Source organism: Aulonocara sp. 'chitande type north' Nkhata Bay, linkage group LG23 (genome assembly GCF_057382095.1).
Source record: "Aulonocara sp. 'chitande type north' Nkhata Bay isolate Kocher_YH1m ecotype deep benthic linkage group LG23, A_spYH_male_GT1.1, whole genome shotgun sequence".
In the NCBI taxonomy this organism is placed as follows: Eukaryota; Metazoa; Chordata; class Actinopteri; order Cichliformes; family Cichlidae; genus Aulonocara; species Aulonocara sp. 'chitande type north' Nkhata Bay.
Genome location: NC_141365.1, coordinates 8,257,039 through 8,283,204, shown reverse-complemented (window position 1 = coordinate 8,283,204; position 26,166 = coordinate 8,257,039). Strand labels below are relative to the sequence as shown.

The 26,166-nt window shown below is 40.3% G+C and overlaps 2 protein-coding genes across 3 annotated transcripts in view; one reads left to right on the top strand and one right to left on the bottom strand.

Annotated features, from left to right (window-relative positions):
* The window catches only part of ipo13b (importin 13b), a 28,207-nt gene extending 2,292 nt beyond the window's left edge, over positions 1 to 25,915 (top strand). Inside the window, exons 3-23 of one of the 2 annotated variants that reach the window (XM_086281972.1) lie at positions 6,377 to 6,502; positions 6,596 to 6,952; positions 7,474 to 7,727; positions 10,741 to 10,881; positions 12,928 to 13,069; positions 13,594 to 13,760; positions 14,056 to 14,176; positions 14,524 to 14,671; positions 14,796 to 14,977; positions 15,243 to 15,269; positions 15,504 to 15,638; positions 17,170 to 17,322; positions 17,712 to 17,792; positions 17,871 to 18,008; positions 19,546 to 19,642; positions 21,673 to 21,725; positions 23,265 to 23,331; positions 23,474 to 23,532; positions 23,680 to 23,769; positions 23,914 to 24,095; positions 25,100 to 25,915. In XM_086281972.1, the coding sequence (XP_086138098.1) occupies positions 6,377 to 6,502; positions 6,596 to 6,952; positions 7,474 to 7,727; positions 10,741 to 10,881; positions 12,928 to 13,069; positions 13,594 to 13,760; positions 14,056 to 14,176; positions 14,524 to 14,671; positions 14,796 to 14,977; positions 15,243 to 15,269; positions 15,504 to 15,638; positions 17,170 to 17,322; positions 17,712 to 17,792; positions 17,871 to 18,008; positions 19,546 to 19,642; positions 21,673 to 21,725; positions 23,265 to 23,331; positions 23,474 to 23,532; positions 23,680 to 23,769; positions 23,914 to 24,095; positions 25,100 to 25,196 (2,817 nt within the window). In that variant the 3' untranslated portion in view covers positions 25,197 to 25,915. Of the gene's footprint in view, positions 1 to 6,376; positions 6,503 to 6,595; positions 6,953 to 7,473; positions 7,728 to 10,740; positions 10,882 to 12,927; positions 13,070 to 13,593; positions 13,761 to 14,055; positions 14,177 to 14,523; positions 14,672 to 14,795; positions 14,978 to 15,242; positions 15,270 to 15,503; positions 15,639 to 17,169; positions 17,323 to 17,711; positions 17,793 to 17,870; positions 18,009 to 19,545; positions 19,643 to 21,672; positions 21,726 to 23,264; positions 23,332 to 23,473; positions 23,533 to 23,679; positions 23,770 to 23,913; positions 24,096 to 25,099 lie in introns of those variants that run through there. The other variant, XR_015127091.1, reaches the window with a different exon arrangement.
* The window catches only part of LOC147301134 (cytochrome P450 2J6-like), a 147,699-nt gene that overhangs the window by 65,547 nt on the left and 55,986 nt on the right, over positions 1 to 26,166 (bottom strand). The gene's annotated exons all lie outside the window — the stretch shown is intronic.

Sequence of the window (26,166 nt, the reverse complement as noted above, 5' to 3'; positions counted from 1 at the left end):
TAAATTACCTACTGTACAGTAGCATATGGCTTATGAATAAAAAGATAAATTGTAATTTTATTGGAGCAGTTAAAAAAAGGAGATTGTAGATGCAGAATTTTCCCTTTGCTGCAGTGGGTGTTTGGTAGTGTGTGCTTATATTATAGATGGTGGTGGAGATGATGGTTCCTGGCCCAGTGTTTCTATGTGTTCCATAGAGTGCTCTTTGTTCAGTCTCAGCTCTGTGAAACAAAGTGTCACACTGTCAGGATCTTTGTGTGCATAATAAAAGGGGTTCGAACACTGGCGTACATTTCCGCCCAACTATAATTATCTTTGGAGTCACTATGTGCCAAGAAAGGGAATTTTTAAGAGGAAATTCAGAGCGCCACAGTATGTTTTTAGGATTTTGCCATTTTTTAGCTCTCCCCTGAGACAAAATACTGCTGTACCACAGGAAAGAAGCCCAACACTGCACTGGATCGGCCCAATTCTTGCTCAAGGGAACTTTAACAGGGTGACTTTCTGTTACCGTAACTACCTGTAATCACCCCACACAGGATGCTGTGCACAGGAGACTGTCAAGGTCCATTTAGTATGGTTTAGCTCCCTGCCTCTCAGCTGGTAAAGCACCTCTGTCATTCAGTAACTGTAGGTAATTTCAGGGTGAGATCTATGTAGCAGCAGGTGCAGTTTTAAGAAGTTTTATCACATTTAAAGGCTGAGGAGACTATTCACCCAGCCAGCTAACATATTATAGAACATAGCAGCACCCTAAAATCTGTCACTGAGAAATTACACATGATGTATTAAATAGTTTTTCAGTAGTGAGAGTGTAAGAGTTTGATGTATCTTCTTGTGCTAATCCAATGCCAGTATTAAATGAATAACCTGAATTACTCACTGTGAGAAAGAGACTGGGAATCTTTTTTTTAATGTTTACGTCTAGACATTAATAATTGGTTAATTAGCTCCTGTCATGTAAAGATACAAGTTAAGTGTTCTCACCCTCACCATCTTGGTATTTTGAAACAAAGAGCAGGAGAATCTGACTGTGAAACTAAGAACACCGTGCTTTCTCGCAGCTTGTTATTGGGCCAATTGTTGGCCAAAAAACCTTCCCTGGGTAGTGTTGTTTCTTGACTCTAATAATAACCATAATTTACAAAATTAACATAATGTTTTAATCAACAGTGACAGAAAATTTCTATTTTTTTCACCAGATGCTTCAATTTATATACCCTTTTTAAAGTTATCAATTGTAATTCATAAGTACTTCTGTGATACTAACTCACTCTCAGAGCTGAAAGGTTTAGTACGTTTGAGTTCACACACACAGAGTTGTGCTGCAATGTTTTACAAACTGATTGTAGCTGACAGAGAGCCTGATTAGGAGTAGGTGCAAAGGAGTGGATCACAGTATCATCTGCATAAAAATGAAACTTTGCTTTAGTGATATTTTAATGGTCGTCAAACATTTCACATTTCTCTAGGGGCCACCGGCATGCAAAGAAGGCTGGCCTTACCTCGATGACACGTAGGCTCACTAGGCGAAATGACGATCCCTGTAAAGTCCAGAATACATGGCTTCCACTCGCCCAATCTTTACTCCGAAGATTTGGGCAAGCTTATGCACTCCATTCAGTCTTGAGTTGCGGTTCCTCACCCCGCAGACAGTTCAACACTTGGGTGATGAGACATAAAAGTAATCATATTCCAAATAAACAAAAAAAGAGGGAAGTGAAGCCTGTAGGTGCTTGAGTATCCTCTTCTTGAAAACCCATCATCTCACACCTGCTCCTGTCATTTCATGAAGGGCAATTTAGTATGCCTGGAGGCCCTTCAGACTAGGGCTGTGCGATATGACCAAAATCTCATATCCCGATATAAGAATTCTATCGTCCGATAACGATATAAATCACAAAAATGTATAATTTTCTGTAAATTCTGTGAATCTCGGGCAGCTCGACTTGCGGGAAGTGTTTCCAGCTGCGCGTCATGTAGCTGGAGTCGAGTGTTTTTACAGATGCATGAAACGATACATTTTTAGACATAAGTTGTAACAGCCGCCGTTTTCTTTGTATTTATTACACGGCGTGCTGCGGGGAACAGCCTGTTCTAACGTTTGAGTCTAAGGTTTATTTTTTAGCACCTGGCGGCTCTTTTTTTTACTTCTCATCTGTAAATAATCTGCTCTTTCACCTGCTTCAGTTTATTTTGAAAAGTCTCAACAGGATCTTGAGCTTTATTGTGAAAGGTTTATGTGGAACATAAACAAGCGGACATGCGATGCTGTTACTGTCGTTGTTGCTAACCACAACGCATAAAAACAGGCGCTTGTCCGTCTGTAGTGTGGTTATATAAAATATAAGAGAAAGAGAGAACTTTAAGAAATTAATATAGCCACTACAGTGACCATCAAAAGGATGAAAAAATATTGCCGTAAAGAGTTTATTTTGCGACACCACGAAACAAACGATAGCGTAAAATGAAACGATAGACGTTTTTATATGGTCATCCGATATATATCGTTATATCGAACAGCCCTACTTCAGACCCATACCCTTCACATCCTTGTGGCCAAATCCTTGGGTGGGTGGTACTGTGACAGTATTATGGTTGTTTATATCTAAGATAAATGGCAACAATCTTAGAACTGAATCATGGGACGCACCTTTAGTTAGATGAAGTAAAATAATATTAAGGAAGTTGATCACAGTTACACCGAACATTAGCACAAATCACAGAGAGTGAAGTCAACAGGAAAAGCACACTTATGGGGTTTTTTCAGTTGTCATGTCTGTTAACTAACGTCAGCTCTAAATATCAGATAGATGCATTTCTATAGTAAATAAATATTATTATCCTCAATTCAGTATCTAAACCTCAGCAGTCCTCTGAAACTTTTCAGGAAAATAAATGGTTTATGGAACAAGGGACTGCATATGGAGACATTTGGTACAAGAGATTTTTTTAGTGTTCATGTGACTGAGATATAATCACTCTTGGCAACATAGTATTCTTAATTTCTATCTTGGCTGTATGCTGTCAACAGCCACCCGCGCACACAAACTATTGTTCTTTGTTCCCTCATTAATCATCATTCGTCTGCATGTCTCTGACTCTCGCAGTGTTATCATGGGTCAGTGATGTGATCATGCCTTCTGCATACACAACCGTAGCTGTTACAGTGACACTTGTGGACAGATGGCTTGAAAATACACTGAACCTGACCTGCTGTGTGTGAACACAGTGTGCAAAGATATTTCCAAAGTATGTGTGTGGGGGGTTCCTGCTTTTATGCCTTAAAAGCATGCTGGGGAAGAGAGATTTCTTTAGTAAAAAAATAAAAATAAAAAGACTGCCTTTATTTTAGATCTGCCTGCCTCTATTAGTCCAAATCTGCTGCTATGCACGTTTTGTTATTTTAATAAGATCATTTTTAATTTGTAATGGCTCTCACCTCCTGGATTTGCTTCATATTTGGTATTTAGTAAATTATAGGTGAAGTATTATAGCTATTTGTTTTGGTCGTGAGGATTCAGCTAGATAGTGAATCTGTCTGATGGAGGCATGTTGGGTTTTTTTTTTTTTTGTTTTGTTTTTTACCTACACGCCCTTTCCCTTCCTACAGTGGTGAGGAGGCTAATGACCTTTGACAGTGTCTGCCAAGAGCTCGGCTTCCTCAGCTGAAGCCAGGTGGTGCAGGCATTTTGCGACCATCTGTAGATACAACTACCTCTATCAACTGCAAGTAAAATTGAGGGCCAGTGTTTTTAAGGATGTGGGTTTTCTTCTTTTCTTCTTGTTTTAAGAACCAGTTAACAGTAGACAATACAGTTGTTTGAGATTTTTAAGATGTCTCGTGTGATTTATAGGAAAAGACAAGCAGTGGTTCTTTGTCAACAGATTAAAGGAGCAAACTGAGCAGACTGTTTAGCATGGTGTGCTTTGATAATAAACCTCGGAAGGACAGAGCAGCTCAGACACAGCGCTGTTCAGGATTAAATAAGGAGAAGTCTGCGATCACACAGTGGAGTTAAAAGCTGCTGTTTATGACTCGAATTACATCAATGGCACAGTGGAACTGACTAAACCGTTTTTTATACACCCAATCTTTTTATGTTTGATCTATGTCTTAATTGGTATATGAGTTAAAGCTGGACCTGAATATTCATCTATTCAGATTTGCATTAACATTTTCCTCTTGGATGAGCAGTTCGCTCTCAGTTATGTATACCCTAGTAACTTCATAGATCTTGTTGTATTATAACTTTAACTAATAGCTGTCCCTGGTACCAGGCTCCTTGCACTCTTGCTTCTGTTAACTTTATTGAAGAGTAGTGTGTTTTCAGTTTTACCTAAATCCAGTAGTTTTGGGCAAATTCGCACATAAATATTTGTGTTGATTGTGAGATTTGTGAAGTCAGACACTTTTCTCTAGTAAAGCAAACTGCAATCCTCCCCTGAATTATCATATTTTATTCAGATAATGAGCACAGAGAAGCAGAGCTACTCCTAGATGGGTCTGTTGCTAGTGTTTGTATACGATCATGTGAGAAGGACAACAAGGTGCTGAGTGAAATGATTACACTCAGTGCTAATCATCAATAAAATGAGATTTAAATGGTTTAAAAAAACAGAACATCATTAGAAGAAAGCTGGTCAGTTATTTGTGGCATCTCGCAAATAACTGAGATGCCACAAATAACTGAGTATATGGGAAACATTGCCTATTTTCCATATATGCTTCCCAGGTAATGTTTCCAGGAAAATACTGCCGATAGGTCTATATACATCACAAATGGATGGATTAGCTGATCTATATTAATATTGAAATTATTTTTCCTCTCTCTAAAAATGATAAATGTCCTAAAAATCCAGTTATAGTTGGGGCCAAATTGCAAAGATCCTGCCAAATCACAGCACAACATTCATTTTTCATACATTTTGCCATGGAGATTTTTCTACATCAGTGGTTCTCATATTTTCTAGCATGCTACACTTGAAGTGAAACATAGTTCACACCCCTCAATTTATAAGTTGTTAACAGTAATGCAGGTTGAATTATAGTTAAAGGTTAGCACAAAAGCAGCAGTAAACCGTTGTCCTTATTTTCCCTACAATTTATCAGGCTTAGTTTCTCTCCATGTGTCAACAGTCCTCAATCGTGGTATATGTGGTTTAAAAAAAAAGAGGTTTCATAGCCTGTTATCACTTATGTTTCTCTGAAACTGAAGATAGATGTTAAGTATGAGCTAAGAATAAGTAAAGGCCCCTTACCATACATATGGCTCCTATAGCTCTTGCTATAGCATCTGTACAGCTATGTACAGATGCTACCTGACTGTGCAAACAGTCAGCTCATTAACAGCCAGCAGCCGTGTTCAGAGTAGTATAGTGAGTAGAGACAGATAATTGCAGTGGAGGATGACAGACATTTAGAGAACATCACCTGAAACTCTGCCTCTAGTCAGTATTGACTTTGTATTGATAGTCTTTTTTCAGCTTTAGTTGTATTGTTGTCCTTTGTAACCTGTCATGTTTTTTTGCTGTATTGTTAAACCTTCCCTTTTCTACAACATTATATTTTGGGGTAAAATGTAAATCCTAGAAGAAATGTGAGGAACAGAGGCATGGGAAGAAACCAGATGGACAGTTAAGGCTCGAGGAAGAAAAATAGAGAGATGAACTGTCAGAGAGAAAAGAGGAGAGCATGACTGGTGGTGGAGGAAGTGATGTGAGCAGGCTTCAGGGGTAAAAGACAAGGATCAAAAGCTCACTGAATAGATTTTTTTTTGCTTCCCTGAGACACTATGTGCTGGCAGCCAGCTGTTTCAGTTCAGTGAGCATGTATGTGTGCTAGTGCGCTTGTGTGCGAGACAGAGAGGAGGAAATAAAAAGGCATTTTTTGCAGAGTAGTGCCTCCGTATTTTGTCTAGCATTGTCAGGATTAGAGGTGTCTGTTTAATTAACACTGCATTTTATTTTCTTGTATTGCCCTCTCTCACACTCATCCCTTATCTTTTTTTTTTCTTTGGCTCTCTCTGCACTCAAGTACTCAAATTACTCAGAGCTACATTTCACAGAGTCCTGTTTTCAGGTCATTGCTTTCTCAACTCTTCAGATTTTGGAGGTAACCTGTCTATTTGGTGTTTATGTGTTGCCAAGTGAGAAAAGATTCTCATTTCTCAAGGCATCAAGGCCTTTCCAGCATATAAGCGCTCAAAGGAATGCATCTATTCGCAGCAGGTCTGTTTGCGGACACCCACTGTTGTGACTGTGGAGTGTAGTTGCAAACATTTCTCACAAGAAAGTTGTTCAGATCCTTCATGGTTCAAGACTGTATGGATTGGTTTCACTGTTTAGTATTATTCTTCTCTTTTCTTTTTCATAGGCACTCCACCAGTTGTACTATGACCCTAATATAGAAAACAAGAATCTGGCCCAGAAATGGCTAATGCAGGCTCAGGTCTCGCCTCAGGCCTGGCAGTTTTGCTGGGCCCTCCTGAGCCCAGAAAAGGTACATGGTACACAGACTCTCACAAAGACACACATAGATAGAAGAAACTAAGATATTTTCTGTAATTTGCATCCATCTTTTCTTCGTTCACAGGTTCCAGAGATCCAGTACTTTGGCGCTAGTGCACTTCACACCAAGATCTCTCGGTACTGGTCAGATATCCCCACAGACCAGTATGAGTCTCTGAAGAGCCAGCTGTTCTCCCAGATTGCCTGCTTCTCCTCTGGCTCCAAGATGGTGCTCACAAGGCTGTGTGTGGCATTGGCCTCTCTGGCACTCAATACCATGCCTGAGGCCTGGCCTGGCGCAGTGGCAGAGATGGTGCGAGTGTTTCAGGAGGACGGGGGAGGAGTGGACGGACGGGCACGCTGCCTTGCATTGCTAGAGCTGCTCACTGTCCTGCCTGAGGAGTTCCAGACCAGCCGTCTGCCCCAGTACCGGAAAGGACAGGTATCTCTCCAGGCACCCCTTTCTCCTATCTTTGCATCCACTGCAGGTTTCCCTATATTAAATATTTTTTTAAATTTTTAACTCTTTTACTCTGTCCATGCATCTTCAGAGTGTTAATAGTGCTTTATAAGATTTTTTTTGTTGTGGAAATGTGGAAAATTTAAAAAACTTAAACGGCTCACATGCCAGTAGCGACTTCTTGTAGTATTTTATGCAGCCCATGTATTCAACCAGAGTTCATTTTATGCTATGATATGACAACACAAGACTAAGAAAGCTTTAACATTTTTTGCATTTTAGCTACCTCACATTTCTTTCTTTCTTTTATTAAATGTTTTTGAACAACAGTTCTTTCTTTTGACTGGATTTTTTAACTACAGAGATGTTTGTGAGAAAACAATGGTTTATATTCCAAAAAGTATGGTATCCAAGTATTTTATTGCCACCAAAATAAAAGAGACAAATACTAGACCTAAACAAAGCTTTAGCAGTATTAACCCTTTTTATCATTCTCACTCTAGGTTCGGGGAGCCCTGGGACGGGAGTGGGGGTCAGTGTGTCCCTTACTGCAACAACTACTGCGGCGGACAGACAGCCCGGGAGCCGTGAAAGCTCGCGTGCTACGTTGCCTGTCATCGTGGGTGCTGCTAGATGTGCCCCTCAGCGAGAGTGAAGGCCTGGTGCACGACTGCTTTAGTGCCCTGCCCGACCCAGAGCTCTTCGACACAGCAGTAGAGGCAATAGTCAATGCCATCTCGCAACCCGACTCCCAAAGGTGTGTACAAATGTTTGTAAATATGCATTTATGTTTACCCATTAAAATGGGATTATAACTATAAGACGACATGATAACTATACTGCTACACAAAAGGTTGTGAGGAACTGGTGAAAATACACTGGAGACAAAATGAAAACAGTGAAAGAGAGAGATGAAAAAATCAGTAGCTTAGGGCTGAGAGCAGACAGGGTGGGCACTGGAAGGGCACAAGGGAGGGATGGAAAGAAAGAAGGAAGGAAGGAGGGAGGGATTGATACAGGGCAATCTGACAGCCAAGGGGAGGAGAGCGGCATTTCTCGGTTGGCTGGCGTTGCTATGGTTACAGAGCTGGGGAGAGATGTCATCATGCCCCGGTTGATTCAGACATAGCAGGCACCCATTACCCCTCCCCTTAGAGACAGAAATCTAGAGGGAGGGGGCGATGGGGCGATGCAAAGAGAAGAAAGGATGCTAAGAGACAGGGGAGGGCAAGGGAAGATGTGAGATGTGTGGAAGGATAAAAGGCTTCATCCTCCATACCTCTGCACGGCTGCACAGACAGAGGGTTGGACCTGTGAAGTTACTGTTGACAATTTGTTTTAAACAACCTGACATTATTCCTAGCAGATGGTAGGAGGACAATTAATGGCAGTGGAGTTACAGGTAGAACATCTTCAGTCTCAACATGACACACACAGCATAAAATAAGTATTTCCAGGCTCCTAGAATAGACTGTTACAAATGTTATCCTTCTGATTTCTTCTGATTTCCTTTTTTTCAGTTATGTTTTTGTTTTTTCTTTTTTTAATGTCATGGTTGTCAGCTCCTCCCAGAAGTCATGTCTTATTAGAAGCGTCTCCTGAGACACATGTGGCCGCTGGTTTTGTTGGTCCATTGTTTAATCATAAGGTTAAAGTAACTCCATAAAATAGTATCTGTTCATTAATGAATGAAAGACAAGGAAACGAATAAAATCTGTTTTTCCATTATCCCTTAAAATACTGTCAAAGCCCACATTTTTTTCCATCCTTCACAATCGCTTTTTTAATTCTATTTTATCGCTTCTCTCACTCTACCTCTGATTCTTTGTGCTCTTCCTTTCCCCTTTCTCATCTCTCTCATCAGCACTAAGCCCTCCTCCCTGTCTCTTGTTCTCTCTTTCTGTTTAAACACATTACAGTCAACTCATTTAGGGGGATGCTATTGGTCCAGCTGCATCCTGTTGCCAGGCAACCCATTTCCCCTGTCTCAGAGTGTTGCAGTAATTGCAGAGGGGATCAGAGGTGGGGAGAGGGATGTGGGGGGGTGGGGGGGGAGCTGGAATGAGAGGGAGAGAATGAAGGCGGAGTCAAGAAAGGCAGAAAGTGTATAACATCATGGTAGGAGCTAAAGAGAAGAGGAGATAACTATAAGCGAGCGGAGAGGAGATGGCAGCAGGCTGTCTCAGAGGAATCTCCAGAATGTCATCTCAAGTAAAGGAAGTGGGGAAATGCATACAAATTCATTCTTCCCTTTTAATCACATGACATGCACACCAAGCCTTCCTTTTCTGAGCTAAAAGTGCATGACCTGCATTTGCAAAGCACCTTATTAAAAATGAATGATCTTCTGAGTGCATTAGTGCAGTCTACCGGTCACATGTACACACACGCGTGCTCGCACAGTCAGTTAGGTTAAGTGCAGTTCTCAGTGCAACTCATAGCATTACTTAGACAGCTGAACACAGGATCTAGGCCAATAGATGTACAGGTATGAGATTATTAGATGGAGGCCATATTCATACACATGTGCTTCACAACAGGGTGGATCTCACTCAAGAAAAGGCTGAGTCAGCATGGGCAGCTTAATAGAGGGCTGGACTTCATACAGGACCATAGAACCATCTGCTTGACTCATAAAAGGGTCCTAAAGAAATTAAAATAATAAATCCTTTCTATGACCGCAGCAAGGGATACATTTAACGTGCAACACAGGAGGTACATTGCAAGGGGGGTCGGTTGGGTCTGGACACTTTTCCTGTGGCTGCTGTTAAATTACCACTGAGAAATATTTAATTAGTCAACATAGACAGGAAATCCATGTAGCTATCACAATTTAAAGATGACTTTTTTTTGCGTATGTCAAATAGATGTTTTTTGTTATTGTTGTTTTTTTAAAGATTAAAAAAACATTACTGGCAGATACTGATAATGGAAATAATAGTCAGTTGTGGCCTTAGTGTGCTTCTCTAGTGCTCTAATCTAACCTACAGTTGATTAGGTTGAAATATTTGTTGTTGTTTTTTTATAATTTTGTGTGCTTTTCCAAATGCCGGTATAGTCCCACAACCTTGCTCTGTCATTGATAAATATTCATCGACCTGGACCAACCTCCGTATTGACTTTCTCATAAAAGATGAAGCACAGGCTGCATGCCACAAAAACCCAGTGGGACACACGTAATATGGTTTACATGTATAGCATTCACTCATGCACATAATCTTCTAGTTGACATTCAGGAGCCCTTCATCTCCAAATGTCACTCTTTTTCTTGCTGTCATTAAAGACGACAGGAGAACTGATGTTGTATGATGTCGTCACATGAGCAGCTGTGAGGGGAGCGTGTGGTGCCGTGTGTCACGTCATACGTGTCTTTTAGCCAGAGTGAGGGAATTATAAATGGCTGAGACAGCAGGAAGAGGACAGAATCAAATTTGACAGCAGTGAAGCTGTGAGAAGAAGCTCTGAATAGATTTTCTGGTGGGATTTTTACGGTGGGTGTGCTAGATCAGAGGTTGGACTAACTTGGACTGAGATTTGATTTGAAATAAACACTTGTCTTGGAAAGGAGCAATAAATACATCAACCTAGCTGTGAGCAGTGTGAGTCAGGTTGATATACACCAGTTGAGAGTCCCTAGCCTTGCATCCTGTGTTTTATCTGCTGTATTAAAAAAAAAAAAAAAAAAAAAAAATCATTTTTATTAAATTTTGCAGTTTCATAAATACTGATTGTAGATGTTCTTTGTATTCGTTTGTGTTTATGGGTTGCAGATATGTGAACACTTTGTTGAAACTGGTCCCTCAAGTGCTGGCACTCCAGGAGCAGCTCAGAGAGGCTGTTCAGAATGGAGACATGGAAACCTGCCACGGTATCTGCCGGATCGCCGTCACATTGGGAGAAAACCACTCCAGGTGTGTGTTTATTATAGCACAAACACTTAAAAATAAAGTGATCTTGGTCAGTATTGTTGCTATTAATATTTCAAGAAATTACTTGCCCTTGAAATTTTGAAAGTGGCACTACCTTAACCTACCTTCTTAGGTTACAGGAAATACGAGTTATTTAGTTATTTTTTGAAGTGGTCTTTACCTTTTTGTGTTTCCACACATAAAGGTAAGCATGGTTTTGGGGGAAGGGACTTCTGAGTGGCCATGAAAAAAATCTTAAAAAGCACTTTTTGTTAGTTCAATTTAGATAAGACAAACAACACAAACGGTATTTAAAAGTGAATCTAGATTTAAAAAAAAAAAAACAACAACAAAAAAACCCCCTCTAATATTAATATAGAGTCCAGAGCAGCATTGGAATTGAAAAAGTGAGAAGAAGCAGGCTGTGGTGGTTAAGCAGCCTAGAAAGTGAATGAAGAGCAGAAGAGGTATTATACAAAGCACTGAATTGGAGAACTGCTTTTTATTTTCTGATTGGTTACTGCGCATATTCTAACACAGCCAACCCCAACACGGTCATCCTGGAAGGTGCAGCTTGCAGAATTTTCAGAGCCAAAGACCAGGCTTCATCTTCATTCTTTATATACAGGCCTCATCCTATCCTCAGTGGCTGCTTTGTGTGTCTGATTCGGTGCTGTCACGCAGACGTGCATCTCTGACAAAGACAGGGAACAGAAAAGAAAGATGGAGACAGCTGAGACATAACCTCATCACTTTTCTTTCTTTCTTTTTTTTAAATAAATTCCTGGGTGTGAAAACAGCTTCTACAACAATAGCAGACTAATTTCCATTTTCATGGGTCTTCAGTGCAGCAGAGTTGCACGAAAACAATGCTTTTTCAAAGTCTTTACAAAGTTATTGAGAAAAAAAACTTCCTCCTACTTTGGAGTTGGGATGGGTACCGGTATCCGGTGCCATTATGGCAAGTGTAGTAGGCGGGCCCTTTTAGAGCAGAGCTACAGATTAAAAATGCCCAAGGTGAAGGGTCAAAGTCTGGCTGTACTTCACAGCAAAAGATGCAAACTCAGCAGCCTGCAACAAGTGCTTTAAGGTGATACTGTGCAAAGGAGGTGACTCCTCGAATCTGATGAAACACCTGGTGACTTATAGCATTTTGTTAAAAGCCGAGAAATGCGCCGTATTTGATAGCTTGCTGCGAGACCTCACATCGTGCACATCTACTGCGCATGGGTTGCCTGTGACCCGGAGTTAGCAACATCCCCCAAAAACCCAAAGAGGAGAGTCCTGGCCCCTAGCCCTGCCAGTGCAGCAGAAATGATGATGGATGATGATGCAGCAGCAGCCGTTCTTCTCTGCGTGAGTAGCTTAATGTTGTTCGTGTGTAATTTACGTTGAGTAGGCTAACCACGTTATTACATTAATGCACGTAAGGTGAACTAGCAAACACCGTCGTAGTTACATGCGGCTGTCTTCTTGTTTGATGGCAGATACTCCCTTCACCCTGGCCAAAAAGGCTAAAATGACCAAAGAAAAAGTGGAAAACAGTTAAACATGAGAGGTTTTTGGACGAAGTTTGTGTTTTTTCCATTGATTAAGCACTGCTTCCAGCCAAGAGTGATGCCATAAATCCCCTATAGCGGCAGAAAAGGCTAACATTGTTATCTTTTTACAAAAAAACAGCTGAACATGAGGTTTTTGGACCAATTTTGTGTTTTCCATTCTTTAAGCACCGGTTCGAGCACCGTTTAAGCACCGGCACCGTTTCAAAAGTACCGGTTTGGTACTGGTACAGATAAAACCTAAACGATACCCATCCCTACTTTGGAGGGGAATAAACCCCAAATTAAATCTTGGTTTTTACTGAGCTCAGTTTGTATGAAATAAATCATGCTTTAAACTGTCTTTACACTGTCAGCGTTTTATGTGTTGTTTAAAGAGAGGAGTAGTCTAGTTTAAATGTGTACTAACTTCACTGTGCACTTGCCAAATCACACCTTTCTTCTATCTCTTTCTTTTTCCCTTTACACTCGTCTCTCCCACTCTCTCCAGGACTCTGTTGGAGCAGGTGGATCACTGGCAGAGCTTCTTGGCTTTAGTCAACATGATCATGTTTTGTACAGGCATCCCCGGCCACTACCCAGTCAATGAGACAACGAGCTCCCTCACACTCACCTTTTGGTACACGTTACAAGTGAGTGATGTTCAAATCAGATCTGTACCTCAAGGTTAGATTCTTACAGTATATAAAATGTGTTTATGGGTAATCCCAGTAAGTCTAGATGTTTCTGCTAGTCATGTCTTTACTGGGCATTCAAAACCATCCCTTCCATTAAGTTTTGCTACCTCTTCCATAGTATCACAAAGCTTGCAATTCACTTTTAACAGACTTCATGAGAACATGAGTCATTCTGCACTTCATATTGCACAAATAAACTCTTCTTCGGGCTGTCATAGGTCTTTGTCTTCATTTTTTAAATTATTAATTGCAGCTCTGAAATCATTGGGTTTTGTCTTCTATATTATCTGTTTCATGGTTGGTTTCTATTTGCAGAGCTTGGGTAATTGTGTTATTATTGTAAAATCTAAACTATTAACCAAAATCAGTTCTTGTTTTTTTGTGAACTTTGTGTGAGTCAGATAGATACCTTGGAAGTATTTCAGTCATTTTATGTAAAAGACCATCGATTTGATTCTTCTTTATCTCTTTCTTCTCAGGATGAGATCATGTCATTTGAGTCAGACAAACAGGCCGTATATCTGCAGGTCTACAGGCCAGTGTATTTCCAGCTGGTGGATGTCCTGCTGCACAAAGCCCAGTTCCCCTCTGATCAGGAGTATGCATCCTGGTCCTCAGATGAAAAAGAGCAGTTCCGAATCTACAGGTGTGTTTGTTTGCTTTTGTGTTTGCGCATTTGTATGCATGGATATGACTCAGTCTATTGTACAAGCCCGTTTGTGCCACTGCTGTTGTGTGCAAGTGTTTCGGTGATGGTCTAAGAGTTTCAGAAATTACTCACTGACAGGATGATTGGTCAACAAATGAGCATGTATTCCTCTAATAGACTCTCACTGAACTGACAGCTGAGAGGGCAAAACCTGTCTTGTAAACAGATCAATGGATAAGGTTTCTAGAGTCCGTGCCCCTAAAATGTCTGTCTGTGCACGTTTGTCCTTCAGAGTGGATATCTCAGACACACTCATGTATGTGTATGAAATGCTGGGATCTGAGCTGCTGAGTAACCTGTATGACAAACTGGGAAGATTGTTGACTAATGCAGAGCAGCCTACATCATGGCAGGTGGGTGAGACATAGACACATAAACAAGCAAAGAAGTAATCTAAGCTATTTTCAGTTTCTTTCAGTGTTGCAAAAGAGCCTGGACTGAAAATGTGTCATGGCAGATATAATTCTTTTTTGAGGCTAGCACCTGTAGACTTATATAACCTAAACAGACGTAAAAGCGAAATGTGTAATCACAAAAACAAAAAACATTTTGATTTCAGTTTTGAATTATTTTTTCTTTCCAATGTTTTATTTATTTATCACTTCTTCTTCTTTTAATCCATTCCTTAAGCTATTATAATTGCGTCACCTTTCTTATTTTGTACACAAATACATTGATACGCTTCTTCTTCCTCCTTCAGCACACAGAAGCTTTGCTGTATGGCTTCCAGTCCATAGCAGAGACGATAGATGTAAATTACTCTGACGTTATCCCAGGCTTGATAGGTCTCATCCCCAGAATCAACATCAACAACGTCCAGTTAGCAGACACAGTGATGTTCACAATAGGTAAGACAATAAAGATAATAAAATGAATATCAAATGTAAATAATGGTAATTCATGTGACTAGACAGTTGTGGTGCATACAGAAAAAACACACAAATAGTTTGTTGATCTGTATCTGAATTCTAGGTGCTCTCGCTGAATGGTTGGCAGACCACCCAGTGATGCTTAGCAGTGTCCTTCCCTTGGTGCTACAAGCTTTAGGAAACCCAGACCTTTCTGTGTCTTCAGTGTCAACCCTCAAGAAAATCTGTAGGGAGTGCAAATATGACCTACCCCAATATGCGACAAACATAGTCGCTGTCTCACAGGTGTGTGGATATTATACGCTTGTGTACTTTCTTCCAAATTGTTCCAGGATTTAAGAAGTTGATAATCTAACTGCTTCCTTCTTCGTTTTTGGAAGCTAAGGTGTTGCAGATTTTTGTAATGTTCTTGTTTTCCAGAAATAAGTACACTTTGAACTGACTTCAGTTGGATTATTTTGGATTACTTTTTTATTGCTATTTTGAGATGTTTTTGTTGAGCTCTCAAAATCATACAGCCTTCTTTCTCTCTCTCTTTTTTTCCATCAAGGAGGTGCTTATCAAGCAGATACACAAGGTCAGTATTTACCGTGTCACGTTCAGTCTCTGTTTCTGTCTCTGTCCTGGCACTCAGTTTAGAAGTGACAATTAAATGAGAAAAGCTGTGAAAGGATTATGTGACATGTTTGCAGCCTGTAGTCTGAAGATTATGTGTTGTGCAACAATCTGTTAGCTATGTCTGTATAGATCTTTGTGATGATTTAAAGCTTGCTTAAACTAAAGCTAAACCTACGATTCCTTCCTCTTGCAGACAAGTCAGTGTATGTGGCTCATGCAGGCTCTTGGCTTTCTGCTCTCTGCTCTCCCCGTGGAAGACATCTTAAGAAACCTTCACTCTCTCATAACCCCCTACATTCAGCAACTGGAGAAACTAGCAGATGAGACGGTACGTATACAAACCAACGTGAAACGGCACACACAAACAGAGCGCAGGCACAGTTGGATTCTGGCCAATAGGAACAGGCCTTGTGTCTGTGTGGTGTCACTGCAGTGGAACATATCTCTGCGGGACCAGATTGGATTTGACCCTGCACCATGGGCTAGTGACTCACATGGAAGTAGCAAAGACACCCTTTCTCTTACTCATGGAAACATCCACAGGATAAAAGCAGAGTTGGGAAAATAAAATTGCCTACACCAATGTACTTACAGTAGGTCATGCTTGTGAGCAAACAGTCAGGCAAAAGAAAATTCATGACTCTGTTTAAATGTTACATCCAATAAACTGTCATACTGGATAGTACAAATATAGAGCTGTTCCTGTCTAAAAATAGTCTGATATTTACTGTTTGTGGAACAGAACAGGTTTTCTCCTGATCGCTTGTTTTTGTGTGTGGTATTGTTTGTTTTTATCAGTACAGACCCTGGATGGGCTGAATAGAGATGTCAGTTTAGATGAAGCTTTTCATTTCTGTGTCTGTCTCTGGCCCTGTCTCACCTCCCATCCTTCACAAAATACGCACACACAGTCAAACCATGTCTTACCCATCCTCGTTTCCTCCCCCTCTTATTGTTTTCTGTCTTGCTTTTTGATGTATCGGCATTACATCAGACTAGGAAATCAGGTGGTGTCTGGTGCCGGACAAATAGTGGCACCTAGTGGGGAGACCTTCGGGTTGCATTACGTCAGGGGTGAATGACCATGACATGTGATGGGGGAATAAATAACTGATGGAGGCACTTGGGGGCTGTTGAGAAGCATTTGTCCATGAACTGTAGTTCAGCTGCAGTTGTTGCAGGATTAGCATGGGACTGTCAATGCATTTGAAGGAGACATAAAAGATGTGGCTCTTAGAGGGTGTGGCAACTACATGTTTGTTCTCTTTGTTGCAATTTGGTTGTTACATCTCCACCAAAAATGGCAATTATTAACCACTGCCTGTGAAACTCCTACTAATGTTTTTACCTGTGATGGTGTGTTTGTGCTAAGTGTGTTTGCATGGGTGGGTGTGATGATGCCTTTAAGAAAAGTGGTATGACAACAAGACAAAAAAAAATTTTAATTATTTTTTTCACTTGAAATTGTAATTGAAAATATGATAATTTAACAGTTTAATTGTAAAGATATAAATATGAAAGAACAAATTTAACCTAACCGTAACATTGAGTTTATTATTACTGAATAAATTATTTAGTGTCAAATTTCATTTATTGTTTTTATTTACACTTCACTTCTTACCGCCTTGAATTGTTGATACCTTTGAATCATTCTTAAAACTGTTTCTTCTGTTCGCAATTGTAATTGTGCCAACATGTCTTAGTTTTCAAGATTTGTTTGTGTCTTAAATAATTAAGCAGTTATAGATTTCAAGGCTGACACTAATGCTCTTAGTCAGTCTGGGTCCCGGCATTAGGTTGTAAATGAGCAAATTTCCAATTAGAAGTAATCTGTTTCTCTTTTTTCGTTGTTCCTTCAGCCTAATCCTTCTAATAAGTTAGCAATCATCCACATCCTGGGGCTGCTGTCCAACCTATTCACTACGCTCGACATTAGCAAGCAGGATGACGAGTCAGCGGACGGCTCAGCACCACCTGTCAAAACAGCCCCACCTCCACCAGGACCAAACCCGGTCAGTCACAGCACACAGTCATCACTTTAATTAGAAGTGTTGCGTGAATGAACAGTTTCTATGGCTGTCGTCAATGAGCTGAATCTGTATTTGTCAGATTTGAGCTAATATAAACACAGAGAGTGTACCATTTTACAGATTTATAGCATGATACACTCTAGTTAAGTAGACATGGAAAGCAGTGAGATGCATAGCCCTTGCAGCCGTTTGACTTTAATTCTGTACAACCCAACCCCGTGCTGTCTCCGTCACTGAACACATCAGGATGTCACTGAATAAACTCATGACTGGGGATTTATACTTCTATTTATAACAATAACAATCATAGCCACACTATATGGACTCACAGATGTCAGCAGATTATGGTTAATGATGTCTGTGTGTTTCAGGTCGTGGTTGTTTTGCAACAAGTTTTTGCTCTCATACAGACGGTACTCAGCAAGTGGCTCAACGACTCACAGGTTGTAGAGGTGAGTTGTTAAGATGTGCAATGCATGCCTTTATATTTTGTCTATATTTTATGTAGCTAATCCTGTAATATCCCTCAGGCGGTGTGTGCCATCTTTGAGAAGTCAGTGAAAACTCTCCTTCATGACTTTGCTCCCATGGTTTCTCAGCTAAGTGAGATGCTTGGGCAGATGTACAGTACCATTCCGCAGGCTTCAGCCCTTGACCTCACCCGACAGGTACACACACATTTTGGTCAGAGATTTAGACATATATGAGTATCTTTTCATTTGCTTTTAAAGCTCTAACGCTTTGTTAAAAGTGGTAGTGTAGGAGTTACAGAGCTATGTGCCAGCAAGTCCAAGGTTAATGAGAATGCTAAATAACATTGTAAGTCATGATCCAGAGTTTTGGTATTTATTCATCACCAGACTTTCTAGTAGGATTTATGTTGCCACATAACTGAAACATGTTTTTATTACTGATTACATTTTCCTTCAGGAGGTTAAGCAAGAACACTATGAACCTATTAAAAGCAGTTACTGACAGTTTAGTGCTATTTATAATGTCAAATAAATGTGTTAGGTTTTTACTCTGCAGAAAAAGGTCTGGTGTATTTATTTACAGATGGTATTTAGTCCGATTTTTTTATTATTTGCAGCTTCACAGCATATGTTTTAAGTTAAAGTTTGTAGCCTAAGCAGGAAGGTTTCTGCAGAAGAAACCTAATTTTTCTTTTTTCTTCCTTTTTTTTTTTTTTTTTTTGTCCGTTTCTTTTAAAACTCAAATGCAAGTCCAGTTGAACGTGTGAATGTCTACTTACTAAACAAGTGTCAATTATGCCAATTTCCACAGATAAGAAAAATCCAGAAATACTGGAGGAATTAAAAGTAATAATACAAAGCTTGTTTTTTATCTCTCCACTGGGTAACAGTAAAGAAAGAAAATAGAAGAATATGTGCTTGCCTTCTAAAATGAATCTAAAAAAATCCCTCCAGTCCCCAGCCACTTTGTTCGGTACACCTGTTCAGCTGCTCATTAACACAAATATCTAATCAGCCATCATGTCAGCAGCTCAGTCAGTTTAAGCAAGTGGACATGATCAACATGACCTACTGAAGTTCAAACTGAGCATCAGAATAAGGGGTAAAAAGCTGATCTAAGTGGCTTTCTGGTGTGGACAAGCTGGTGCGAGTATTTCAAAAACTGCTGATCTACTGGGATTTTTGCCACACAACTGTCTCTGAGGTTTTCAGAGAATAGTCCAAATGCCTTGTTGATGCCTCAGGTCAGATGGGAATTGCTGGACTGCTTCAAGCTGATAGCAAGGCAACTCAAATTACCACTTGTTACAAGCAAGGTCTGAAGAACATCTCTGAAAGCAGAACACATTGAACCTTGAAGCAGATGAGCGTTTGCAGCAGCAGGTCACACCAGGCATCACTCCTGTCGGCAAAGAATGAGAAACTGAACATAAAATTTATAAAACAGTCTCACAAAAATGTCATGAATATGAACCAAAATCTCTGAGGAATGTTTCCAGCACCTTGTTTAATCTATGCCACAATTAATTAAAGCAGTTCTGACAGGAAAAGGGGGCCGAGCTCAATACTAGTGAAGCCTACCTAATAAAGTGTCTGGTAGTCAGTAATTATCTGGTTAGTTTGTTGCCTGTTTAAAGTCCTTTCTTCATACTGCAGCCTGTTTTCCTTTGAGTAACCCAGTTTTTTATGTGTAAGTAAAAATAGTTTTTAATGTGAGGCCCTGCTGTTTCAGATGGTGCATATCTTTGCCAGTGAGACAGACCACTTCCCACCCATCAAGGCTCTGTTTGAGCTGGTTACTTCGGTAACACTGTCCATCTTCCAGCAAGGTAGGGGGTCCTGCAGGGGCGGGAGTGTCAGTAATATAAACGGTTTCTGTTAAAATCAGGTAGGTTTTTTTCTGAAAAAGACAGAAAAGCTGCACATTATTTGGCTCTAATTTAATAGTTAGTTAATCTTTCCTTTACATTCTGCAGAGGTAGACCTTTAAATCGTGGACGTATAATTTTCACAACATATTGTGATTTATTTTGGGGGTTTTTTGTCAGGCACCTAAAAAAAAAAAAAATTGCCTGAATGTGCACATGCTCCTTTTTTGAGTACATGTTTCTAGTCGTATTTGATTTGACAGTTTTTGATTTGGTTTAGCAGAGGTGGTTTTATTTCATGTCCATTGATGCTTCCTGCTAAGAATACTTGTGCAACATAGTAGATTTTGCTAACAGGTCAGCCTGGGAGCATAAAAAAGAAAACAACAAAAAAGGTTACAGGTCATCGGACTCCACAGTCGACCTTTAGACATTCACTCTAATTACTCAATAATGTGAGCGGAGTTGTCTGTCTGCTTGGTGTGTTGACAGAGAGTCATAAAAGCAGACCTTTTTTTCCACTTATGATTCAAGTCATTTTCAGATTATTGCTATCTGCTACTATCTTGTAACAGTTGAGATGTTGTCATGATTCTGTTCAATAGGGGAATTTATTTATTACATTTATTTGTCTTTTACATTTACAAACCAATGTAAGTATTTCATTGAGGAAAAGTTTCCTCATATGCGTAACCCGGGGGCTAGAGTGATTATTAAATATTTGACATAAATGGACATCTTCGAGTCGATATCTCCTCTTTCATTAAACATGGCTTTGAGTATTGTTGCCAAGTCTGTCTGATACTCCCCTTCCCTTTGTGTTGTCCCCTTTTCTTCTCCCCCTTTTCCTGTTTTGACTGATTAAGTAATGGCTGCCTCTCCTCCCTCCTCTAAACTCTTGTTTTCTGAGCAGGTGTCCTGCAGTAGTATTAGTACTGGATACAGTCACAGCAAAAAGACTAGCTTTTTTCAGTTGACATATAACATAGCAGGGAGGGCTTGCTCCATACGACTGCAACCACTGTTGTCCAAGAATTAGTCAGGCTCACTATCACAACCCTTTTGAATAATCCTGAATTGTCTCGGAAGTGTTCCTGTGTGGTAGTGGGCTGGAGGAGGGTATCGAGCAGGAAACTTTGTTTGGAGTCTGGGAACAGCCAAAGCTGGGCGCTCACTACATCTGTTTTCTTTTATCCAGAAAAAAGAAAAAGTTGGAGTCCTTCCAACGTCAACCTTTCGCTATTGGATTGATCCCGAAAGTCAAAAATTTCAATGTGGATTCTTCCGCTTTTACAAGAGATGTGTGTTTAACTCTGCATCATATGTTTTCAGAGCCTTGTAGTCTGTGTCCAGCATAAAGGGAGGTCGTGATAAGTGAAGCTGTCCTTAATGTTAAATGTGATTCCTATTGATGCTGTGGGCTCTCATTTGAACCAATGGGGATGTTATTGACTAGTGCTGAATGGACCCTTTACAGTAACCTTCACCTCTGAGGTGCTCGTTTAAATGAGAGGAAATGCTTTGCTTGCTATTTGATGGTGTTGATGTCGGCGGCGCCTCATGAGGAGGAGATAAAAGAGGGTTCATTCTGGTTTGGTGCCTTTTTTTTTCTCCTTGTTTTTTCCTCCTCCAAGCTGTAACAGTAACAGAGGTGCCTCCTGGGTTCCCACTCCAAACACACTTTTGTTCTTTTAGGTTTGTTCTTTTTCTCTCGTTACTTCTTTCCGTTTCTCTCTCCAAACAGACCCATGTCTTTGTCTTCTGCCTGTGTTTTGTTTTTGGTTGGTCTCTTCTTCCAAGACTCTGCCAAAGCTTCATATGCCCCTCCCCCCCTTCTCCCCTTCGTTCCTTACTCACGTGTGAATTATTTCAATGAAATATTTTTGAGTTCTCTTTTATTTCCACATGACTGTTGAATCTATTAAGTTGCTGTTTGTATATTATTCTTATTCTCTTATGATTTCTTAAGTTTCATCTTTATTATATTTTAGGACCCAGGGATCATCCTGATATTGTTGATTCATTTATGCAACTCCAAGCTCAGGTGTGTTTTTGGTTTCTTATTTCATTCACTTTGGGTTTCTCTCTCTTTCTCTTTTTCTAGTTCCGACCTGTTTCTCTGTCCTCTTCTCTCTCTATATAAATATACCCTTTTCTGTTCTTTGTTACATAGGCAAGGCAGTGGAATGTAACACACGAGGGGAATGTTTGAAAACGGGACGTTTGTCTCTCCTCAAACGCTTTTGATTCTAACAGTCTCCTCACCACAAAAACATAGCGCTGTACTCATGTAGAGTTTTTATTTGCCCTGTAGAAATGAGCTTTATCTGTGCAGTGTGCCCAGTACAGTAAGGAAAAACAACCAAAATCCTTATTTTGTAAGTTCAGGTTATATTCAGGTAATCAGCTAATAAAACATTTTTTATGGCCTCTTGCAAAAATGCAGGATTTTCTCTTCTCACTGCCAAGTTACCATCATCACATAACCAGTCTTGTTTCAGTAAGATAACAGGGCATTTTTAAAATGACCCTGGGTTTTTTGGAAGGGTTTTATACCCTCTGATGTCTTAAATTCTCATGACACATGCCATGTAAACCCTTAACCAGTTACTACTTTATAACAAAAGATCAAGAGGACTTGTTTGAAGTCATTTTGCAATAAAATCCACCACCTGACACACTTAAATCGTATTATGTCTTTAACCATTTTCCCTAAAGTCAACACCAGGGTAGATTTCCTCATCTGGAAAAAATAAATCCACAAACTCAGAACCTCAGAGGAAATATTTTAGTTGATGCGGCGCTCATGGGAAGGATGATGCAACAGTATGAGTATCAGCATTGTGGTCTCAGGTGACTGATTAGTCTCTGAGCTGAGTCCTCCTCTGAAGTCATTCCAGCCCAGAGCCAATCAAAGCCCAAATGAATTAATATTCAACTAATATTAATCAGTTCAGACAAATTGGCTGATGGCTCTCCCGTTTTATATTTTTGTCTTTCGTCTTCATTCTTCTTCCTTGGTTTTCTATCTTTGGATAGATCTGACCTTCATCTCTCCCTTTCCCTTTCCCTCTCTCCCTCTCTCCTCTCCTCCATCCTGAATGAGTTCATTATTATGAGATGAGTTGTCTTTCTCTTTATCTGCACATGTTAATTACTTACACACTTCTGTTGCATATTCAATCCAGTCAACCAAAAACAAGGAATGTAATGTTTGGAATACAATTGAGTTCAAGAAACGAGCCCAAAACCACCATTGCTTTTAGTTTGACTTAAGTTTTCAAATGATTTCAAAGTTTGATTTTGTGCAATTTGTTTGTTACACCTGCCGACTTCTGCATTGGAGGATCTCTGTATGAGTTTGCATATAGTTCTTCCTAAACAGACGGAGAGAGAGTATTGCAGCCTGGTAGGCAGATCTGGCTCCTTGCCCGTGTTGCTGTCAGATCTGACTACCAGGCTTAGCGGGTATTGTTGATACCAGAAATTTGAAGGATCTTATGCAGTGGAATGTGGTGAAGCAGTACCGATTGGGTCGGGCCGACAAAAACATACTCTGTTTAATTCCTTTATCTGCTTTTAGGCCCTCAAACGGAAGCCCGATTTGTTCTTGTCTGAGAGCCTCGACGTGAAAGCAGTGTTCCACTGCGGTAAGTTTGCACATGATTTAGACAACCATACACACTGTTGTGTGTTTTGCTACAGTTTCTGTGAATGTGTGCTTGTCAGTACAAAGTACAAATTGTAAATGTTTGACACCAGCCTTCAGTAGTTTCTGTCTCCCACTTCTAGGAGTTCTGTCACTCAAATTTCCTGAGGCTCCGACTGTCAAGTCAACGTGCTTGTTCTTTGTAAGTACACACACACACACACACACACACACACACACACACACACACACACACACACACACACACAGAGCTTAAACCATACGAGTGTGTTCAGAAGTGAGTCATTTGTCTTTAAATTTGACGATTCTCTCTGTGTTCCTGTCTTAGACTGAACTATTACCCCACTGCTCAGACGTGCCTCCATTAGCCAGAGTGGTGCAGGAGGACGGCAAGCTGTTGGTACAGGCCGTTCTGGAGGTGAGAAGCACCACATTCACACCACAGAAATGTTTCATCATTTCAGTGATCCTGCAGTTTGCTGTGTTATTACACTCCAAACTCTTCTTCCTCATTTACTGCGATTAAGTCCCTGATGTAATTTACCTCCTCTGCTCTCCCCAGGGCATTGGAGGTGGGGCGTCTCGGAGTCTGATGGACCAGTTTGCAGATGTGCTGTTTTGTCTGAACAAGCACTGCTTCTCTCTTCTCGCCGTGTGGTTGAAAGAGGCGCTGCAACCTCCAGGATTCCCATCATCACGGATCACAGCTGAGCAGAAAGATAACTTTTCACACCAGATACTCAGGTAACACCACTGGACACACACATCCATAATGTCATCCTTTTATTTGGTCTCACTGAGATTTAACATATGAAACAAATACAGAAACGCACAGTAAAATCGAGGGAGTGTGAGACTCACATCATATGCGATAACACTTTAAGAACAAGTAACATCACATTGACCAAGAGGACTGTTCTGCATCACCACCAACTCTGACAGTTTCAGGTCCTTCTGTAGATTATTCCAGAAAAAAGAGGTGCCATACTTCAAATTTCAAGTAAAATTCAAATTTTTTTTGTCACATAACATATGCATACACAGTATGACATGAGGTGAAATGCTTATTGCTGTGCCATGCCCGACCATTAAATTACCATTACTTGAGGCATTGTCACATCTGTTGTTCATTTACTCTGGTCCTAATCTGTTGATGAGTTTGTAAACTTATAACGTGTTCACTGTGATAATTTGTCACTACAAACCACGCGAGACTGTTCAGTATGATCATTGGCTAGATATGTCTGGAGTGTGAGCAACAACAGTAAATACGGATGCTGTGTTCTGAACTGTTGGAGATTTAAGTTAAGTTCACAGTTGCTAGCCCGTACAGACCACAGCACGTATATTGGACCTTGTTACTTCCCAGAATACACGGCATACATGCGTTTTTTGCTCAAACTGGAAATTTACTCCTGGTAGTTTGTTCAGATTGAGGTCAAATCACATTCACACCATAAACGAACCACACAAAACTACCTCCTCCAAAGTGTCTCAGTGCGGTTGGTTTTGTCTGCACCCGAGCGCGATTACTGTGTCACAGCTACACAAAGGAACGGCACCAAGGGGGAAAACAAACCAGAGTTCTGCTCTAAGTTTGGAGACAAATGTTTGTAAAATATGAGACTTTACTGATTATGCTTTAAACACATGTTTTCACACAAAGAAGGAAGCAGCCCAAGGAGCAATTTACATATACTTTATAATTGTTTCTTTTTTGCCTTCTTTTCTTCTCTATTGTTAAACAGAGAGCGAGTGAACAAGAGGAGGGTGAAGGATATAGTGAAGGAGTTTACGCTACTGTGCAGAGGTCTCCATGGTACAGAGTACGCCGCTGAGTACTGAAACTCTACCCTTGAACTTTTACCTAACCATGACCTGTCTTCAGTGCAAAACAGCTGGATGCCACAACTACACAGTTCTCTTGAACCCCTTCAGCGAAGATATCATGAAATGATTGTAATGTAACCGAACCCGCTGCAGAACAAGACATGAAACCATTCCAGTGCAGACGCGCCATTGGATTAATGGACAAACATTAAATCCATGGCTCTAGAGAGGCCATGATTTCTTTTTTCTTTTTTTGTTATAACCTTGATTGTTTCTCTCGCCCACTTGCCTCTCTTCTCTTACTTAAAGGTCTTTTGTTAAGTCAAGCTTTGAGGAGAAGTGCTGCCACACATCTCCTTTTCTCTCTGTCTTGTTCTGCCTTTCTAGATCTTCCTGTGGTTCCTAGATTGTTTCCTGGTGATTAGCATCCATATGAAATGGTAGTGGTATCGTACGTAGCTACTTAACATTATTTTCAAAATGAATCAAATTAATTATATAAATGTATATGTATGCACATATATTAAGACAGTGGTTTTCAGTCCTGCTGCTGCTATAAAGAAAGGAGAAAAGGACCAATCTTAGGGGGAGAGGCGGGGGATTCTGCAGGAAGACTGACGTCGATATAATATTTAGTCCTACTCATGCCCCTTGTGATCTCTGCATTTGCCAAATTATCATGGATCTTTCATTTTTGTGTTTTGTTTTTAAATAAATGCCTTTTATGGGATTTATATGGAGACAGAAAGCTGAAGACCACATTAACTTGGTCAGTCTTGCCCTGCCCATTGTGTACAGGGCTGTACCTCATGTACATATGATTCCACCCAGTCATATTGCAGTCTCCTCAGGTTTGTAGATAGTGGGTAATGCAGTGGTCCCTTAGGTGAAGCAGGGCTGCCTACAGTAACAAAATGAAAGGAAAATAAATTGTAGTTGCTGGAAGAGAACGCGGCCCAAGATGTAAATGAAGAAGGGACTGCTG